Source organism: Pelodiscus sinensis, chromosome 22 (assembly GCF_052426305.1).
Source record: "Pelodiscus sinensis isolate ZL-2025 chromosome 22, ASM5242630v1, whole genome shotgun sequence".
NCBI classification, from domain to species: domain Eukaryota; kingdom Metazoa; phylum Chordata; order Testudines; family Trionychidae; genus Pelodiscus; species Pelodiscus sinensis.
This window is the reverse complement of record NC_143073.1, coordinates 14,864,245-14,880,289: the sequence shown is the minus strand read 5'-3', so window position 1 is coordinate 14,880,289 and position 16,045 is coordinate 14,864,245. Positions and strand designations below refer to the sequence as shown.

The following is a 16,045-nucleotide window of genomic DNA, read 5'->3' as shown; positions in this document are numbered from 1 at the left end:
AGCCGAGTCTGGCTCCCTAGCCAGTGAAGCTGCATCTGTATAAAGTCAGTGAGGGAAAGAAATAGAACTGGGCTTGTTTCATTGAAGGTTGGAATGAACTATTATCTAATCTGACGTGTCTAGCGCAGGCCAATCCGTTTCCCTAGCACTCAAGGGAAGTGTTGTTTGACCCTTTCACACCGTACAAACAACAGGGTTCACCTGGCGCCATGCCAAGACAGTAAGTTAAGTATAAAGAAGACAAGTGTGTTTTGCACAGCTAATCTGTGGAATTTACTGTCAGGGATGTGGCAAAGACCAAAAATATAACTGGGTTCCTAAAAAGTTCATGGTTCATTCGTGGTCAGGGACACAATCCTACACTTGTGGCAAGCCTAAAACCTCCCACTACCAGGAGCTGGAAGTGGTAGGTGGGGTGGATAATTGCCCTATTCTGTATGCTCCCCCAGAATGGTAGCATAGGCTGTCGGAGATGGGATACTGGGTTACATGTAGTGAGGCCTGACATCGTCTGGCAGCTTTTATGTTCTTTTGACTTCAAGATTGTGGGGGAGAGAATTAACGGGGAGAGTTCCCTCAGTTCAGAGAGTTCCCTCTTTCGCCTGCCATTCACCTCAGAGGTGCCTGACAGCCATCCTCAGTGTGGTGGCTTCAAGCGGCTGCAAAGCGCAATGAGCCAGGCTCTGAGCCGAGTTCCTTGGGGGCTTGTAATCTGTGCCCGGCAACCGTAGCCGGCGTGGAGAACAGATGGCAGCTCCGGGCCTGCGGGACGGAACGGCTGTAGGCAGGTCTCTTGGCTTATTAGCATGTGGTCCCGTCTGCTCAGAGGCGAGGATCCTTGGCAGAGCTGCACTGGATGGATTGGGGCGGGGGGGGAGAGGGGAGGGAGAAGTTTTCTTTGGCTTGTGAGCCAGATGCACAGAATCTCAGGTCCTGCAGCCTGTTCTCAGGTGCTGAGCCAACACCTCATTCCTTATTGATTTGTTTTCTTCTTTCCTTGGCCCCTTGGCTCTGTAGACGAAGAAGATGGGGATCTCAGGAGCCTGGAAAGTGCCCTGGGCGTCAAGAAGAAGAAAAGAGGTCCCCGTAAGCAAAAGGAAAACAAGCCAGGGAAGCCCCGGAAGCGCAAAAAATTAGTAAGCCAATCGCGGTTGTGAACTCATTGAGCATGGGGCAGCTAGCCAGGGAGGCTGGGTAGGGAAGTGTAAAAGGGGTGTGTGTGATCTCAGATGGGAAAGGTCCGTGGAGTGTGTATGTGTCTGTGCAGCACCTGGCGTCACAGTGGGGTGGGTTGATCTCAGATGGGGAGGGGAATCTGTGCCAGGACATGTCCCTTTTCAAACTCTCTGGGTGCCAGGGATCAATCCTGCTGCCTTAATGCATGTGGTATCAGTGTTGACACTTGGTGGCATTGTGCTGGTGGCTTGCAGAGCTGCGTTTATTGTCCCTGTGAGTAGCTGGTCCGTCTCCCCAGCCTGGGAATGCTCATACACTGCACTCAGAGTCTGTTTGGCTTCTTTATTTGGAGTACGCTGCCAGCCTCCCAAATAAAACTGTTCAACCCAAAGAGGTGATGTGGCCTAATGGATAGAGCACTGACATGGGGCTAAGGGCTCCTGAGTCCTAATTCCAGCTCTGGCACTGGGTGATCTGAAGCAAATCCCTCCCACCTGCCCCTCCCCTCCCCCCGCCGTGTGTCAGTTTCGACATCTGCAGAATGCATTTCATAAAAGATGGGGAATTATTATTATAAAACCAAACTGCTTCTATGGCAGATTGCGAGGAGCAGAAACAGTGTTTCCCCAGGCCTTCTACCTGGCAATCCCAGTGTGCAGCAGCAGGCCTGCTGTCCCTAGCTCCCGCCCAGCACCCCAGAGTTCTCAGTCTTCATAGGAGTTAGTTGCTTCTCAGGAGAGCTGCAGATAAATTTTCTGACTCTCCAAGTGTTTGCTGAAGCCAGAGGAGCTTTTGACAGATCTTCTGACTCAAAATATTTTTTTTAGGGGTGGAATGAATATCCAGTAAAGATTTCCCCCCAAATTATCCTAGTCAGTTTGACTGGAACCGCCAGACAAACCCCTCCCCCCAAATTGTCCCACCGGGTTCAACCAGAATTGACATCTGCCCTGTCCCCCCAGAAACCAACAGGTCATTTGCTCCCCAGTTAGCTCTCCCTTTGACTTTTCCCCCTTAGGTGAGTGAAGATGAGTTTGAGTCGGAGCGGGAGGAGTTCCGGGAGAAGTCGGAGAGCGGTGGCAGCGACTATGGAGGGGTGGCCAAGAAGAAGCGGCGGAAGCACCGGGAGAAGAAGGAGAAGAAGACCAAACGCCGGAAAAAGGTGGATGATGAAGCAGGCCAGAAAGTAAAGGTACAGAGCCTGGGACGGAGGGCCACGCGCTGCCAGGCCCATGGCCATGTCAGCGCAGGCAGGGAGATCCGCCACCCCTTGCTTTGTGCTGCGGACTGAGCTGTCCAGGGTGATAATCCTCTGGTGGCTCTCTGCATTTGTAGGGGAAATAATCACCTGGACAGCCCGCTCCCTTGGATTGGGGCAGCATTGCTTGGCGAGTGCCAGTGGATTGGAACCAATAATTCCATAGAGCGTAAAGCCAGATGGGGCCCCCAGGTTGTCTACTTTCACCTCCTGTCTAGTGCAGGCCAGTTGCTTCCAGCTAGTTACCCCTGTGCCAAGGCCAAAGGCCTCACCATCTCAGGACACTAACCCAGCAAGGAATGGGGGAGACCGCCTTGTCAGTCCCTAACTTCCATCAGTGCCCCACACTGTCGGTTTGGGGCGGGGGATTCCTTCCCAACCCCAAACCTGATGATCAGTTGGCCCTTGCATGAACAAGATGCATCAGCCCGGCAGCTAGAGAGAGGGATTCCCGGGGGCCTAGCGGAAGAGCTTAGCAGTTTTGGATTTCCACGAGCACCGTGTTGAAGCTTGCCTCAGCTCTTTGCTAGCCCGCACATGCAATTAACTGAAGCAGCGAACCATGGAGCTGTGGGCAATTGTACAGTGCAGTTTAGCTCGGCATGTTCTAAAAGCAGCTTAGATGCTGTCAAAGGCCAGTTTGCTAGCAAACTTGTGCCTCAAAATTCCTGCACTTTTTTTGGCTGATGTTTGGAAAGGGTACAAGGGACATCAGGAGTTAGGTGCATAAACTCTGGTATGGCCTTTGCTCTTTCACAGTGGAATTATCATAGCAGGGTCTCCCTCCTTGTTCTTTCTAAACTGAGCTCACCTCGGGACAGAAATTGCCAGTGCCTACAGCGCTTTGGGAATGCTGTTCTCTTGGAAAAAGCGCAGAAGAGAACTACAAAAACAGTTCAGGAACAAACAGATGGAGTTGGGAATCCATGGGGGGAAAAATTGCCCTCTAAAATTGTCACCAGAAAAACGTTGTAGGTTTGGGGGAGAGTTTTCCTTTTGAAACCGTATTTTTCCTTTTAAACTGAAAGACTAGACTGGCATGATTTTCTGCAAATGCTTTTAACGGAAAAGTTTTTCCATTAAAAGCATTTGTGGAAAAGAGCGTCTAGATTGGCACGGACGCTTTTGTGCAAAAGCACTTTTTGCAGAAAAGCGTCCATGCCAGTCTAGACACGGTTTTGCGCAAGAAAGCCCCGGTTGCTATTTTCACCATCGGGGCTTTTTTGCGCAAAACGGTTCTCAGCTGTCTACACTGGCCTTCTTGCGCAAAATCATTTGTGCAGGAGAGCTTTTTCCCGAACGGGAGAGTCATTGTATTTGCGGAAGAACACTGACAATCTTACATTAGATCGTCAGTGTTCTTGAGCAAATTCAAAGCGGCCAGTGTAGACAGCTGGCAAGTTTTTCCACAAAAGCAGCCGCTTTTGCGGAAAGACTTGCCAGTCTAGACACAGCCAAAATGTTTTGTTTGGAGTTTCTAATTTTAGTTTTTGGGATTTGGCTTCCCCCTGCTTGCCCCTTCATGCTTTGATTGACCTCCTCCCTGAGAAAAGTGGGATGAAACCATCCAAAACTGGGAAATGTTTGCTTTTTTCAATTTGAAGTGACTTTCTATTTTAAAATTACCTGTCCATTTACTCTGAAAATTCCAAAATGTTTAAAATAAAATGTTTGCAAACTAAAGATTTTATATTTATTTTATTTTTGGTCTGAAACAACTTTTTGTTTCAAAATTTCCTTTTCATTTTATTAAAGAAAGAAAGAAAGCTGATGGAAAAAAATCTAACATTTCATTTTAGGGAGAGCAATGCATTGCTATCAACCCAGAATAATTGGGTGGTTTTCTTTTTGGACATTGCAAGTTGTCGAGAATTTTGAAAAACTTTGCTTTTCCCTGTCATGATTTTTCTGTGCCCCGATTTTTCAAACTTGTCCTAGAACTGGAAAATTGTTAAAGGTCTCCAAGATTGTTTGTTTTAGTGTATGTGTGGCTAGTGATAGACAAAAGGCCATACTAGAAGCCTGGGTACACTTTCTGGCCTTGAACTCTATGACTTTTATTTTCCTAGCTGCTTTTTGCTGCTAATTACTGGATCCTTGGTAATTCAGTGTGGGAGATCCACTATATACCATATCTACTTGGGACATAGGAGAGTGGTAGGTCTCTCAGGACTAGAGCCCTTAGAATGCATCTGTGTCCCCCAGTAGTCCCTTTGGCCCTACCATCGGTTTCTGCTCCATGCACCAATTCAGGAAGCCTCCAACTTGGAGCAAAGTGATGTGTGTCTCCTCCCCTTTGGATATAGTATCCATCAGTGAAAGGAAACCACCCTCCTCCCCAGCTAGCTGGCTGGCTAACAGGGAGCGTTTGGCTTGGTTAGCAGGTGGAACAGAAATCCTCAGCCCAGCTGCTTATGACCTGGGGGCTGGAAGATGTGGACCATGTGTTTTCTGAGGAGGATTACCACACACTCACCAACTACAAAGCCTTCAGCCAGTTCATGAGGTAAGAGCCCAGCTGTATGTAGGGATGAGCTGTGGGGAGTTGGAGGACATGGGCTATAATCACTGCCCTCCCCACACTGATCCCTGAGCTGGGGCACCTTGGAGGGATTTTGGAGTCTTCAGATTTCCTGTTGAACTAGGCTGAAGGGCAGTCACCCTGTGCTGCTTGAGGCAGCTGCGGGGCAGGGCAGCTGGGTTCCTTTCCTGCCCCTGCCCAATCACATAACCTTGGGGGGATTCCCTCTCTTCTCTGGGCCTCCATCTCCCCTATCACCTATGGTCTGGTCTGACAGGGAGTTTTTTGTATCCCATCCAGCATCTGGCAGACTCAGGTGCTGGATCCTGCATTGGGATCTCTATGGCATGATGGGCCCCATACCTCGGGCAGGAGAGTCTGGGAAGTGCCTGGTTTGACAAGGGTCCAGTCTTGGTCAGGGGTATGTGGATTGGGTGTGATCTCGGATGGGGAGGTTGGGCAACGCCCAGCATGATGTGGACTTAGATCTTAGTGTACAAGTCCCTAGAATATAAATTTAACGAGTCGTTGATGGTCTCCTTGGATCCGAGGACCATTCTGATGCTTTCCATCCACTTGCAGCTTTCAGTGCTGACATTCATGAGTTCGTTAGTGATGCCTAACGGGTGCATGGAGTTGCACTAGGGCATTCTCTGTTTCTTGCTATGGGATGCTGCCCCAGGTCTCCTGCCCTGTGGCTCGGGAGGAATAAGTGGTAAAGGCTCCCCGTTCCCTGAAGCATGCCCCCTGTGGCTGATCACATGCCTGGACCAAGCTATCTTCCCCCTGCCCTTTGGCTGCAGATGCTGTCAGCAGATACTGGATCCACTTCCTCCTCCTGCTCCTTAGTGGTCTCCGCTCCCCTATGCCAATGGCAGGGCTGGAAGCACCAGGTGTTTGGGGAGAAGGAACCCCCAGGAACATACCGATTGACTCCAGCTAGGATCTGGCCCCACTTACTCCATTGGAGAGATGCCCATTGACACCAGCTGGGATCTGGCCCCACTGACTCTAGTGGAGAGACGCCCATTGACACTGGCTGGGGTCTTTTCTCTTCAGACCCTTTTTCACTGTTCAGCCCTCTGTGCCAAGTCCTGGAGAGGGTCAGCCAGGAGACAAGGGCTCTGCCATGCAGTCATGACCCTGATGACGCCCCCACTACATGCCTCCCATCACGCCTGACTCAGCTGGGTGCGGTGGCCCAGACGTCCGTATGGACCTGGGCTGTGTGCCTGCTGGCGGAGTCCCAACAAGCCCAGGAGAAGGCCGCAGGGAGCAGCCAACGGAGTTGGCAGGGTTTACACTGGTGCCCTTGAGCGAGGGAGTTTGCAGCAGCCAGCTGGGGAGGGTGGGGTGAGGGGCTGGAGTCAGATCCTGGCTTGCCAGGGAGATAACTGCAGCCAAGAAGGCTTCCTGACTGCCTGGCAGGCAGTGTGCGCGGCCTACAGCTGTCCTGGCCCCAGATTGCTCAACACTGGGTCGCCGCTGTGAGAGAACACCTTCAGACCTCCCAGAAACCCAGGCTTGCGCCAAGTCTGCCTGCCTGCTAATCAAATGGAATTCCAGACCCGGAGCGACGGGAGCTGTGCTGGCTGCCAGCAGGTTCCCGGGAGGAATTGGAGGTGTCAGTAGTCACCTAATTAGCCTTTGGATTCCCCGATGGAGCTGACCTCCCCGAATAGCAGAGGCACTCAGATTGGTGCTGGCTTCTCTGTGCTTTCCATCCAGAGTCTCCTCTCTGGCTTGGCTGTCTTCCCATAAGCCTTTGGAGACAGATCTAGCCTGCCTGCTCTTTTCAGCTATGTCAGTTTGCTCCCCCCAGGCCCAGAGATTGGGGAACAGCCCTGGGATAGCAGGGGGCTCTCCTGTCTAGTGCAAAGACCTATAATGCAAACTGATGGCAGATTGTTGAAGCCAAGTGAATTCTGGCTGGTAATGAGGTATACATTTTTAACAGCAAGAGGTGTCAGTTGGTGGAACAACTTCTCTGCAGCAGGGGCGGATTCTCTGTTGTTGTCAAGACTTTTCCATCGAGACAGGATCAGGAGAACGACTCCAGTTCAGCCAGGAAAGAGTCTGTGGAAGTTCTTATGCCTGGGCTGTACGGCGGGTCTGATTAGGTGGTACCATATGGATCCCTTCAGGTCTTTGAATCTACTGTATCTGCATTTCGGAGCAACACTACCAAAACGGCTCTCCCAGCAGTCGCCTTTCACCAGTCCTGTTCAGCCATCCACATGGTGCTCGTCTTGCACCCAGAATCCTTTGCACCATGGAGGAAGGTACCTGGTCGAATCCTCTTCAGAAGAGGATCAGCTGAGATGCCAACAACTGCTGGGAACCACTCCCCACCCTTTCACTGCCACGGGTAGGAAGCTGCACATGGTGGAAGGTAGAGCGGGGTTTAATATGCAGGTCTGCTCCTCTGTGCCTCAGTTTCCCCATTTATAACTGGGGATCATAACTGTGCTTCCTCTTTGCAGAAGGTCCCTCACCTCTCAGGATGGAGAATGCTGCTGAGATTGTAAATCCCACTAATTTCCCTATAACCTGAGGCTGTAGCTGCTCTGAGAGTGCCACCTAGTGTCTGATTTGCAAATTGACTTTCGAAATGAAGGGCTGGACATAGCAAATAATTGATCCCCATCCATTTCAGGGATGTAAAATCCCATTTCATTGTTTAACTGGTTAATCATTGGGCTGAAGCAGCCCCTCTACCATAGGGCAGCCCCTGCCTGCAGTGGGCCAGGCGTCCTCCGGCCCCTTCCTGTGGGGCACCCGGGCCCACTGTGGACAGAAACTGCTCTAGCTGGGATGCCTGAGCAGCCCTTTCCTGTAGCAGGCCAGCGTGCCCTGCAGGCAGGGGCTGCTTTTGCATCCCGGCCAGAGGAGTCCCTGTCTGCAGCAGACCACCATGTGGCTGGAATAGCCCTTCCCTGCCTGCAGCAGGTGGGGAACTGCTCCAGCCCGCAGCAGGTAACCGTTCATATCCCTAGTCCTCTTTATGGCAGTTGTTTTACAGCTTTGAAGACTGCAACCATGTGCCCCCTCAGCCTTCTCTTCTCTCGACCAGTGGCTCTCAAGCAATGTGCCCTCTAATTTTTTCCATCCATGTCCGGATTTTTTCCATCCATGGATAGGATAAATTTTTATGTGCAAATGTGCACCACCAACAGAAACAAAAACCTAGTGGTAGCTGCTCTACTAATAAGGTGGGTGGCATCGGAATCTCTCCCGAGCGGCCATGCAAGCACCCAGCTTACAGGGAACGCTGTGCTCAACCTTTTCAGATGATTGTATTCCTTGCAGGAGTCTGATTTGTCTTGTGTACCCCCAAGTTTCCCTTTGATAGAAACAACTTGCTTCTCAAATCGGACATAAACGTACAAAAGTGTCACAGCCGAAGCTAAAAAATTGCCTCCTTTCCAGTTTTCATCATATTATTATATAAATCAATTGGAATATAATTACTATCCATACATTTGCGTATAGGATATATATAATAAGATAAGCAAGTCGTATGAAACTTTTGCACTGATTTTGCCATTGCTGTTTATGTATGGAGCCTTGCAAATCTGCAGATTCCTGCTTTATGTCCATGGACCATGTTTACGAATCGCAGATGGGATGCAGATACAAGTTTTATATCTGTGCACTGCTCTATTTATGTAGCTGATCCTAAAACTAGGCAGATATCTAGATGAATTGATGTACCCCTTGAAGGACCACTGCGTACTTCTAGTTGAGACCCACTGCTCTAGGCTAAATCTTCCCAGTTCTTGCAAGCGTTCCTCGCTGGTCATGTTTTCTAATGCTCTGAGGCTGTGTCTAGACTGGCAAGTTTTTCCGCAAAAGCAGCTGCTTTTGTGGAAAAATTTGCCAGCTGTCTACACTGGCCGCTTGAATTTCCGCAAGAACACTGACGATCTCATGTAAGAAATCAGTGCTTCTTGCGGAAATACTATGCTGCTCCCGTTCGGACAAAAGTCCTTTTGTGAAAAAGCTTTTGCGCAAAAGGGCCAGTGTAGAGAGCTCAGATTTGTTTTGCGCAAAAAAGCCCCAATCGCGAAAATGGCGATCAGGGCTTTTTTTGTGCAAAAGCGCGTCTAGATTGGCATGGACACTTTTCCGCAAAAAGTGCTTTTGCAGAAAAGCATCCATGCCAATCTAGACACTCTTTTCCGCAAATGCTTTTAACGGAAAACTTTTCCGTTAAAAGTATTTGCGGAAAATCATGCCAGTCTAGACGTAGCCTGAGTGTTTTTTGATGTTGTTACTCTTTTGTTGTTGTTGTTGTCTCTCCAATTTGGCCACATGGCTGCTAATTTGCAGTACCCAAAATGCAGTGCTCCAAGCTCATCTGCTTTGCAGCATGGAACAATTTCTGTGTAATGATCCCTAGGGTTATTTATAAAAACGGGGTACAACCCAGAACAAATTCATGGCTGGACCATCCCTGATGGGTATTTGTCTGTTTAGGAAGGGAGTATAGATGATGTGTTTGCTACAGGTCAGATGTGTCACAAAGAGAGCACACATTACCCCTTAAAAAGAGGGGATGTTAATGGGTAACCAGGTAAATGGGTAATGCTGACTGGGTAATGGCTAACCAGTACTTGGGAGCAGCCCCCTGCCTGCAGCCCAGCTGTGAGTGGAAGACTACTCCAGCCCTGATGGCCCCTCCCCATGTGGGCTGGGAACCAGCCGCCCCCACAGGCGGTACAGTGGCAGTCCCTGCAAAGATGCTGGGAGCTGCAGTCACTTCCCCCATGAGGGAGACGGGAGCAGCCTGCAGCAGAGGCAACTTTAGCTAGACTCCAGCAGGTGGGGGCGCTCAAGGCCTGCTGGAGCGCTGCCTCCATCTCCCTTTAATTGCTTAAAAGTTAAGCACAATGTTAGCACTGCATTTAAGCAATTAAATGGGATTTTACATCCTTACTTAAAACCCAGATGTCTGGTTCTGTTCACTGTAGAAATGGTTAATGGAAGTCAGATATGGTGCCATCCTATTTATTTCCCATGAATATCCACCAAGTCCTGATATCTAAATGCAGTAGGATCAAATACAAGCAGGCTGTTTCCTTGCTCATAGTCTTACATTTGAAATCAAGATGTGTTTTTTTTTTCTACCCTATGAGATCTGCTCCAGTTCAAATGGCAATTACGTTGTGTTCTACAGGTGGTCAGAGGATTTTGTTTGGCCTTGGAATCTTTGAATCTCTAAGGCTGCCTTTCTACCCAGACTTGTGGTCTGAGGAGCTTGGCCTCCTCCTAGGAGCATGCTCACAACTACCTCTCTCTTGGTTTCTGCTGGCTTGCTGTCACTTTTTGTCACAACCAAATCACTCCTATGGAAACATCCTTAGCATCTGATGTGCATTGCTTTGGGTGTTAGTTTCCTGGTGTTTCAACTCTAACTGCATAAAGAGATATTTAATTGTTCTTTCTGTTTAGCCTTATGAGCCTTTACATTGGTCAGTATTGCATGCTTTAGCTACAGTAAAGCCACTTTTAGAAAATTTCTTCTGAGAAGGGAGTTTTGACATGCCATCTAATTGTGCTTATGCACGTTCTGCTGTCTGATGGTCTCATATAAATGGCCAGTGGGGGCAAGAGGGTTTGAACCTGGGACCTCTGTATTGAATGCCACAGAGTAGATTTAAGTCATCCTTTCCTAAAAATCTTCAAAACCAGACTACAAAGAGAAACAGCAGAACTGCAATTCATTCGCAGATTAAACAGGATCAAATTAGGACTGAATAAGGATTTAAAATGATTATCTCACTACAAAGGTAATTTTCTTTCTCTTGATATTCACACCTCCCCATCAAATGCTGGGAGTGAATCACCTCCACTCTGAGGGTATGTCTACACTAGCCACTCTAGTTCGAATTAGGGTGGCTAATGTAGTCATTCGAAGTTGCAAATGAAGCCCGGGATTAAAATATCCCGGGCTTTATTTGCATGTTTCCGGGCGCCGCCATTTTTAAATGCCTGGTAGTTCGGACTCCCTGCCCGCGGCTACACCGGTAGTTTGAACTAAAGCCCCTAATTCGGACGACTGTTACTCCTCCTGCAATGAGGAGAAACAGTAGTCCGAATTAGGGGCTTTAGTTCGAACTACCTAGCCCGTGCTGCGTATAGCCGCGGGCACAAAGTCCGAACTACCGGGCATTTAAAAATGGCAGCACCCAGGAACATGCAAATAAAGGCCCGGGATATTTTAATCCCGGGCTTCATTTGCAAATTTGAATTACTACATTAGCCACCCTAGTTCGAACTAGGTGGCTAGTGTAGACATACCCTGACTGAATTGATCTTGTTAACACTGGTCCCACAGTTGATAAGTAAGTCCCTTCTTTTGATATGCTAGTACATAAATATATCCTTACCTCTGTGATTTTCATTCCATGCATCTTACTCACAAAAGCTTATGCCCAAATAAATATGTAAGGGTATGTCTACACTACCCTCCTAGTTCGAACTAGGAGGGTAATGTAGGCATACCGCACTTGCAAATGAAGCCCGGGATTTGAATTTCCCGGGGTTCATTTGCATAAGCGGGGAGCCGCCATTTTTAAAACCCCGCTGGTTCGAACCCCGTGCAGCGCGGCTACACGGGGCACGAACTAGGTAGTTCGAACTAGGCTTCCTAGTTCAAACTACCGTTACTCCTCGTACCTTTGGTATCCCGAAATAGCTGTGCAGTGTAGATGTACCCTTAGAGAGGTGACTAAACTAGACAGATTGAGTGTTTTCACTTCCATCCTCTTGTGGGAATCTGTCTAGGCCGCTAGTTCATTTTACTGCCTGCCTTGGAAAAGTGGTGAAGATAATGGAACTTTTTTGCTTCTCTGGCCATACTGAAAACAAAATGTTTTGAATTTGTGGTTAAGTTGATTTTTTTTGTAAAGAGTAGCTCGACTTGGAACAAAATGTTTGGTTTGATTCCCATTAAAAAATACATTTGGAAGAAATTTCTCAATGAAAAGTAGGTTAGAATCCCCAACTTGAAATGGGTGGAACAGGTGGAAATGAAACGTTTGGACTCATATGGAATGTCGTGGTTGTTTCTTTTTCCTTGATGCAAACAGTTCAGTGAAACTGACATGAATTCGCCAAATGTTCATTGGTGGTGCCAAATCTATGGAGCTTGGGCTGAAAATATTTGCTTGGCATTCCTGTGAAGGCTCCTCCTGTTTCAAGTAGGTTTTTAAAGAATTCAGTGTTTTCTCATAGCTGACCCATCTCTCTGTTGGGGCTTCACAAAGGAGGGAGCCTACATTTCCTCTGCTTAATGTGTTTCATACCACTTAACTGGTGCATTAGGAGGCAGGATGGTAAATAATTCAGACTCAAAGACACTTGTCAACGGAAGAAAATAAAGAGCATCTTGTGGTGCAGCCTTCTTCTATGTTGTGCTGAGCACTTCATGGATCCTTTTGAGTGAGATCAGGGCTCCTGGGGTACTGGGTGCTGTACAGACCCCTCTTAGCTGAGATCAGGGCTCTCCCCCACCCTCCTGAGATCGGTGCCACCACAGTGCAAGTGAGAGTCCATCTCTGACCCAAAGCACTTACAACCAAAATAAGCAAAAAATGGAGGTGGGAGGGGAAACTGAGGCACAGTGTGGGAGAGAGTTTCTCCTGAAGTTGCCAAGCTGGGTCTAGAACCCCTCTGTGCTGCATCCCAGGTGGTCCCCCATAGACTGGACCAGGCGGCTATGTTCTCTTACCAATCATTTCTCACCTGGCCCAGTTGGGCTCCCAGTGCACTTTGTGGTGTCTGGGTTCCATTGTGATACAACTCTGCAGCTGACGCAATAGTGTGCTACAAGATCTGGTGGTTAGTAATGTGTCTGCTTGCCTGGGAATCTGGAGTTCTAAGTACTGAGTTTCCCAGCGCTCTAAAGTGAATGCTGCCGTGAGCAAGGTGTGTCCTAAAGCAGATCAATATCGGTGCAGGTGCTGGCTGCTCTTTTAAGTCGTTGAACACAGACATATCATAAGGCATTTGGCACTTGTTGTTTTGCTGGCGAGTGACAGGAAACGCTGCAACTTGCTTCGCCAGGGAGGGGGTCTAGGGAGCAAAGGGGCAGCACGTGCAGATGTGCTTGCTTGGATAAAATATTATTCTATGGATGATTGATGCTGTGTGTTCTGGCTGCACTACCGCTTTTCTTATAAGATCATAAGAATGGCCAGACTGGTCATACCAAAGGTCCATCTTGCCTACAGCGGCCAATAACAGGTGCTCCAGTGGAAATGAACAAAACAGGGAATCATCAAGTGATCCAGCCCCTGTCGCCCTTTCCGACAAATGGAGCTAGGAACATCCTCCCTACCCAGCCTGGCTAATGGCCATTGATTAACCGATCCTCCATGAATTCATCTAGCTCTTTTTTGAACCCTACGCTGCAGAATGTGCACCCGTGTTTTGTGTGTTCAGCCCAGTCAGTGTGGTAGAACGGCAGTGTGACTTTCCATAAGAAAACCAGTCTAAAGCTGTTGTCAGGTTAGATTCAGTCTTCCTTGGCTTCAGTGGAGCCACTGGCAGGTTTATGCCGGGGGAAGAGAGAGAGGGAGGAATTGAATGCTCAGGGTTTTTTTTTCTCCTCTCACCCTTCTGTAAATCAGTGGCACTTCCAAATCTGCAAAACCCAAGTCTGGTGCTTTTATGGTGGTCCAGAAAACACTTGCTTCAGGCCGCAGTTTATCTGAGGCAGCCTGAGTCTGCAGAGAGCCTGAACCCAATTCTGTGCTGGCATGCAAAAAACCGGGGAGTTCAGCACCTACTGGCAGCCCTGCTGATCAGCTCTGCCTTCTCTCCCCCAGTGTGAGTGCAGGAGATGCTGATGGGGAGGGAGTGGAATGGTGTGGAAAGAAATGGAGTGAGGTGGGCAGAGTGGGAACAGGAAGAGGTGGGGTAGGGGAGAGCAGAAGTGAGGTGGGGCTGAGGCAGGGCAGGGAAGTGGTGGGGCAGGGACAGAGCAGAGGTGGGCCATGAAGAGCAGGGTTGGGAAGAAGCAGGGCAGGTAAGATGGGGGCGGGAAGAGGTGGGTGGGGATGAATCAGGGCCAGAAAGAAAAGGAGCAGGGGGGCACAAAGAAACAGGGTGGAGGAGAAGTGAGAAGAGGTGGGGCAGAGGCAGGAAGTGGTGGGGTGGTAAGTGGCAGAGCAAGGCTGGAAAGTAGCAGGGCAGGGGCAGGAAGAGGTGGGCCGGGGGCTGGGCAGGAAGAGGTGGGGTGGGGGCAGGAAGAGGTGAGGCAGGGTCTTGGGAAAAGGTTGGCATGTGGGCGGGGCCTGAAGCAGAGCAAGGATGGGAAGAGGCAGGCTGGAAGCAGAGCAGGGGTGGAAAGAGGTGGTGGGTGGGGAAAGGCAGGGCAGGGTCGTAGGCAATACTTTTTGATGGGCCACTCCAAGAATTTGGAAAGTGGTCAAGGACCGCACTCTTCCATGATATTAATGGAGGAGGAGTGGGGTCTGGGATAGAGGTTGGGTGCAGATGGGAGCTTGGGGTTAGGGAGGGAGTTTGGGTGAAAGAGGCATTTGTGATCTAGGGCACTGGACTAAGGTGCAAGGGATTATACTGTAACCTAGGGCAGGAAATTTGGGCACAGGAGGGGATGCAGATGTTTGGGTTGTGAGCTAGGGCAGGAGGGGACTGTAATCTGGGTCAGGGAACTGGGGTGCCAGATCTGGGAGAGGGTATGGGTACAGGAGGGAGGCAGAAAATTTGGGTATGTGGAGTAGGGGGCAGGAGTGGGGAGGCAGAGGGTTGCAGAATGGGGAGGCTCGGGTGCCAGAGGCAGAGTTTGGTTAGAAGACTTAAAAATCAGCCTCCCTGCCTGCCCCACCCCCACACAGGCTGCAGTCATGTGCTCTGTGAATAACTAGGAGCTGCCTGTTATTGAAACTGGCAGCTCCCATTGGCCAGTTTCTGTCCAGAAGCCGACCAGTAGGGTTGTGCTGGGAGAGGGAGCAGCTCCTAAAGTCCTATCCCCCCCCCTCCCCGCTTAGTTTTTAATGTGAAGCTGTTCTGCAGCTTCGTCTCTCAGTGGCATGCGGGTGGGGCGAGGCAAGTGGGGAGCCTGCCTGGGTCTCCTTGCAGCATCCATGGGCCGGATCCGGTGGCTTGGCGGGCTGTGTTTTGCCCAGACCTGGTCTTGGGGAAAAGGTTGGCATGTGGGCGGGACCTGGGCAGAGCAGGGGTCTTGAACTAGACAGGAACTCAGGAGATTGGTGGCTGGGGATGACGGTGCTTGGAGCAGTGGCGGGCTGAAGCATGCAGTTGCTTGTCGCCAGTCAGGTGAGGGAGGCACTTCGATGGGGAGGGGTTCTTCCACCACACTGTGCTCAGACCCTCCCCTGGGGTTTTGTCTCCTGTTGCGCAGGCCTCTCATTGCCAAAAAGAACCCCAAGATCCCCATGTCCAAGATGATGACCATCCTTGGAGCCAAGTGGCGGGAGTTCAGCGCCAACAATCCCTTCAAGGGTTCAGCAGCAGCTGTGGCAGCGGCGGCTGCAGCGGCAGCAGCAGCTGTGGCTGAGCAGGTGTCGGCGGCTGTGTCGGCCGTAGCTGCCGAACCGCAACCTGCTCCCATCCGCAAAGCCAAAACCAAAGAAGGCAAAGGTGAGTTGCCCGGGGTTCCCTGCTCTTGTGGGCAGATAGAAAACCTGGGGGGGGGGGCATGTTGGACTGTCTCCCATGATGCACTGGGACCAGGGATTACCAGGAGGCACTGCATCTCCAAGACCATGGTACATCATGGGATACGGAGTCTGTACTTTAGTGACCTAGATTCCGGGTCAATGGTTGCATGAGACACCTGCAGCTATAATTCCCGTGATGCATCAGGGCCAGGAGAGAAAAGGCCCTGTGGGGGATCAACATGTGTAGGGAACACAAGAGAGGCACATCCTCTCTCCCTCCCTCCCTCCCCCCCCCCCACCGCCATGGGTGGCAGATACCATAGCGGCTGCCTTTGGGTGGCCGGGGAGGATCCAGTGCCTGCAGTGGGTCAGGCTCCCCAGCAGCAGTGAAGAGAAGCCGCGCAACAGGGCCCCAGCCCACTCTGCTCCCCCAGCATC

General features: G+C 50.1%; 1 protein-coding gene across 7 annotated transcripts in view; it reads left to right on the top strand.

Moving 5' to 3' along the window:
• CHD3 (chromodomain helicase DNA binding protein 3) overlaps nt 1-16,045 on the top strand; it is a 78,553-nt gene that overhangs the window by 17,437 nt on the left and 45,071 nt on the right. For 4 of the 7 annotated variants that reach the window (XM_075908085.2, XM_075908082.2, XM_075908088.2 and 1 more), the window contains exons 2-5: nt 1,018-1,136; nt 2,195-2,368; nt 4,816-4,940; nt 15,349-15,587. In XM_075908085.2, coding sequence (XP_075764200.1) covers nt 1,018-1,136; nt 2,195-2,368; nt 4,816-4,940; nt 15,349-15,587 — 657 coding nt within the window. The remainder of the gene's footprint in view (nt 1-1,017; nt 1,137-2,194; nt 2,369-4,815; nt 4,941-15,348; nt 15,588-16,045) is intronic. The other 3 variants (XM_075908087.2, XM_075908086.2, XM_075908084.2) reach the window with 3 other exon arrangements.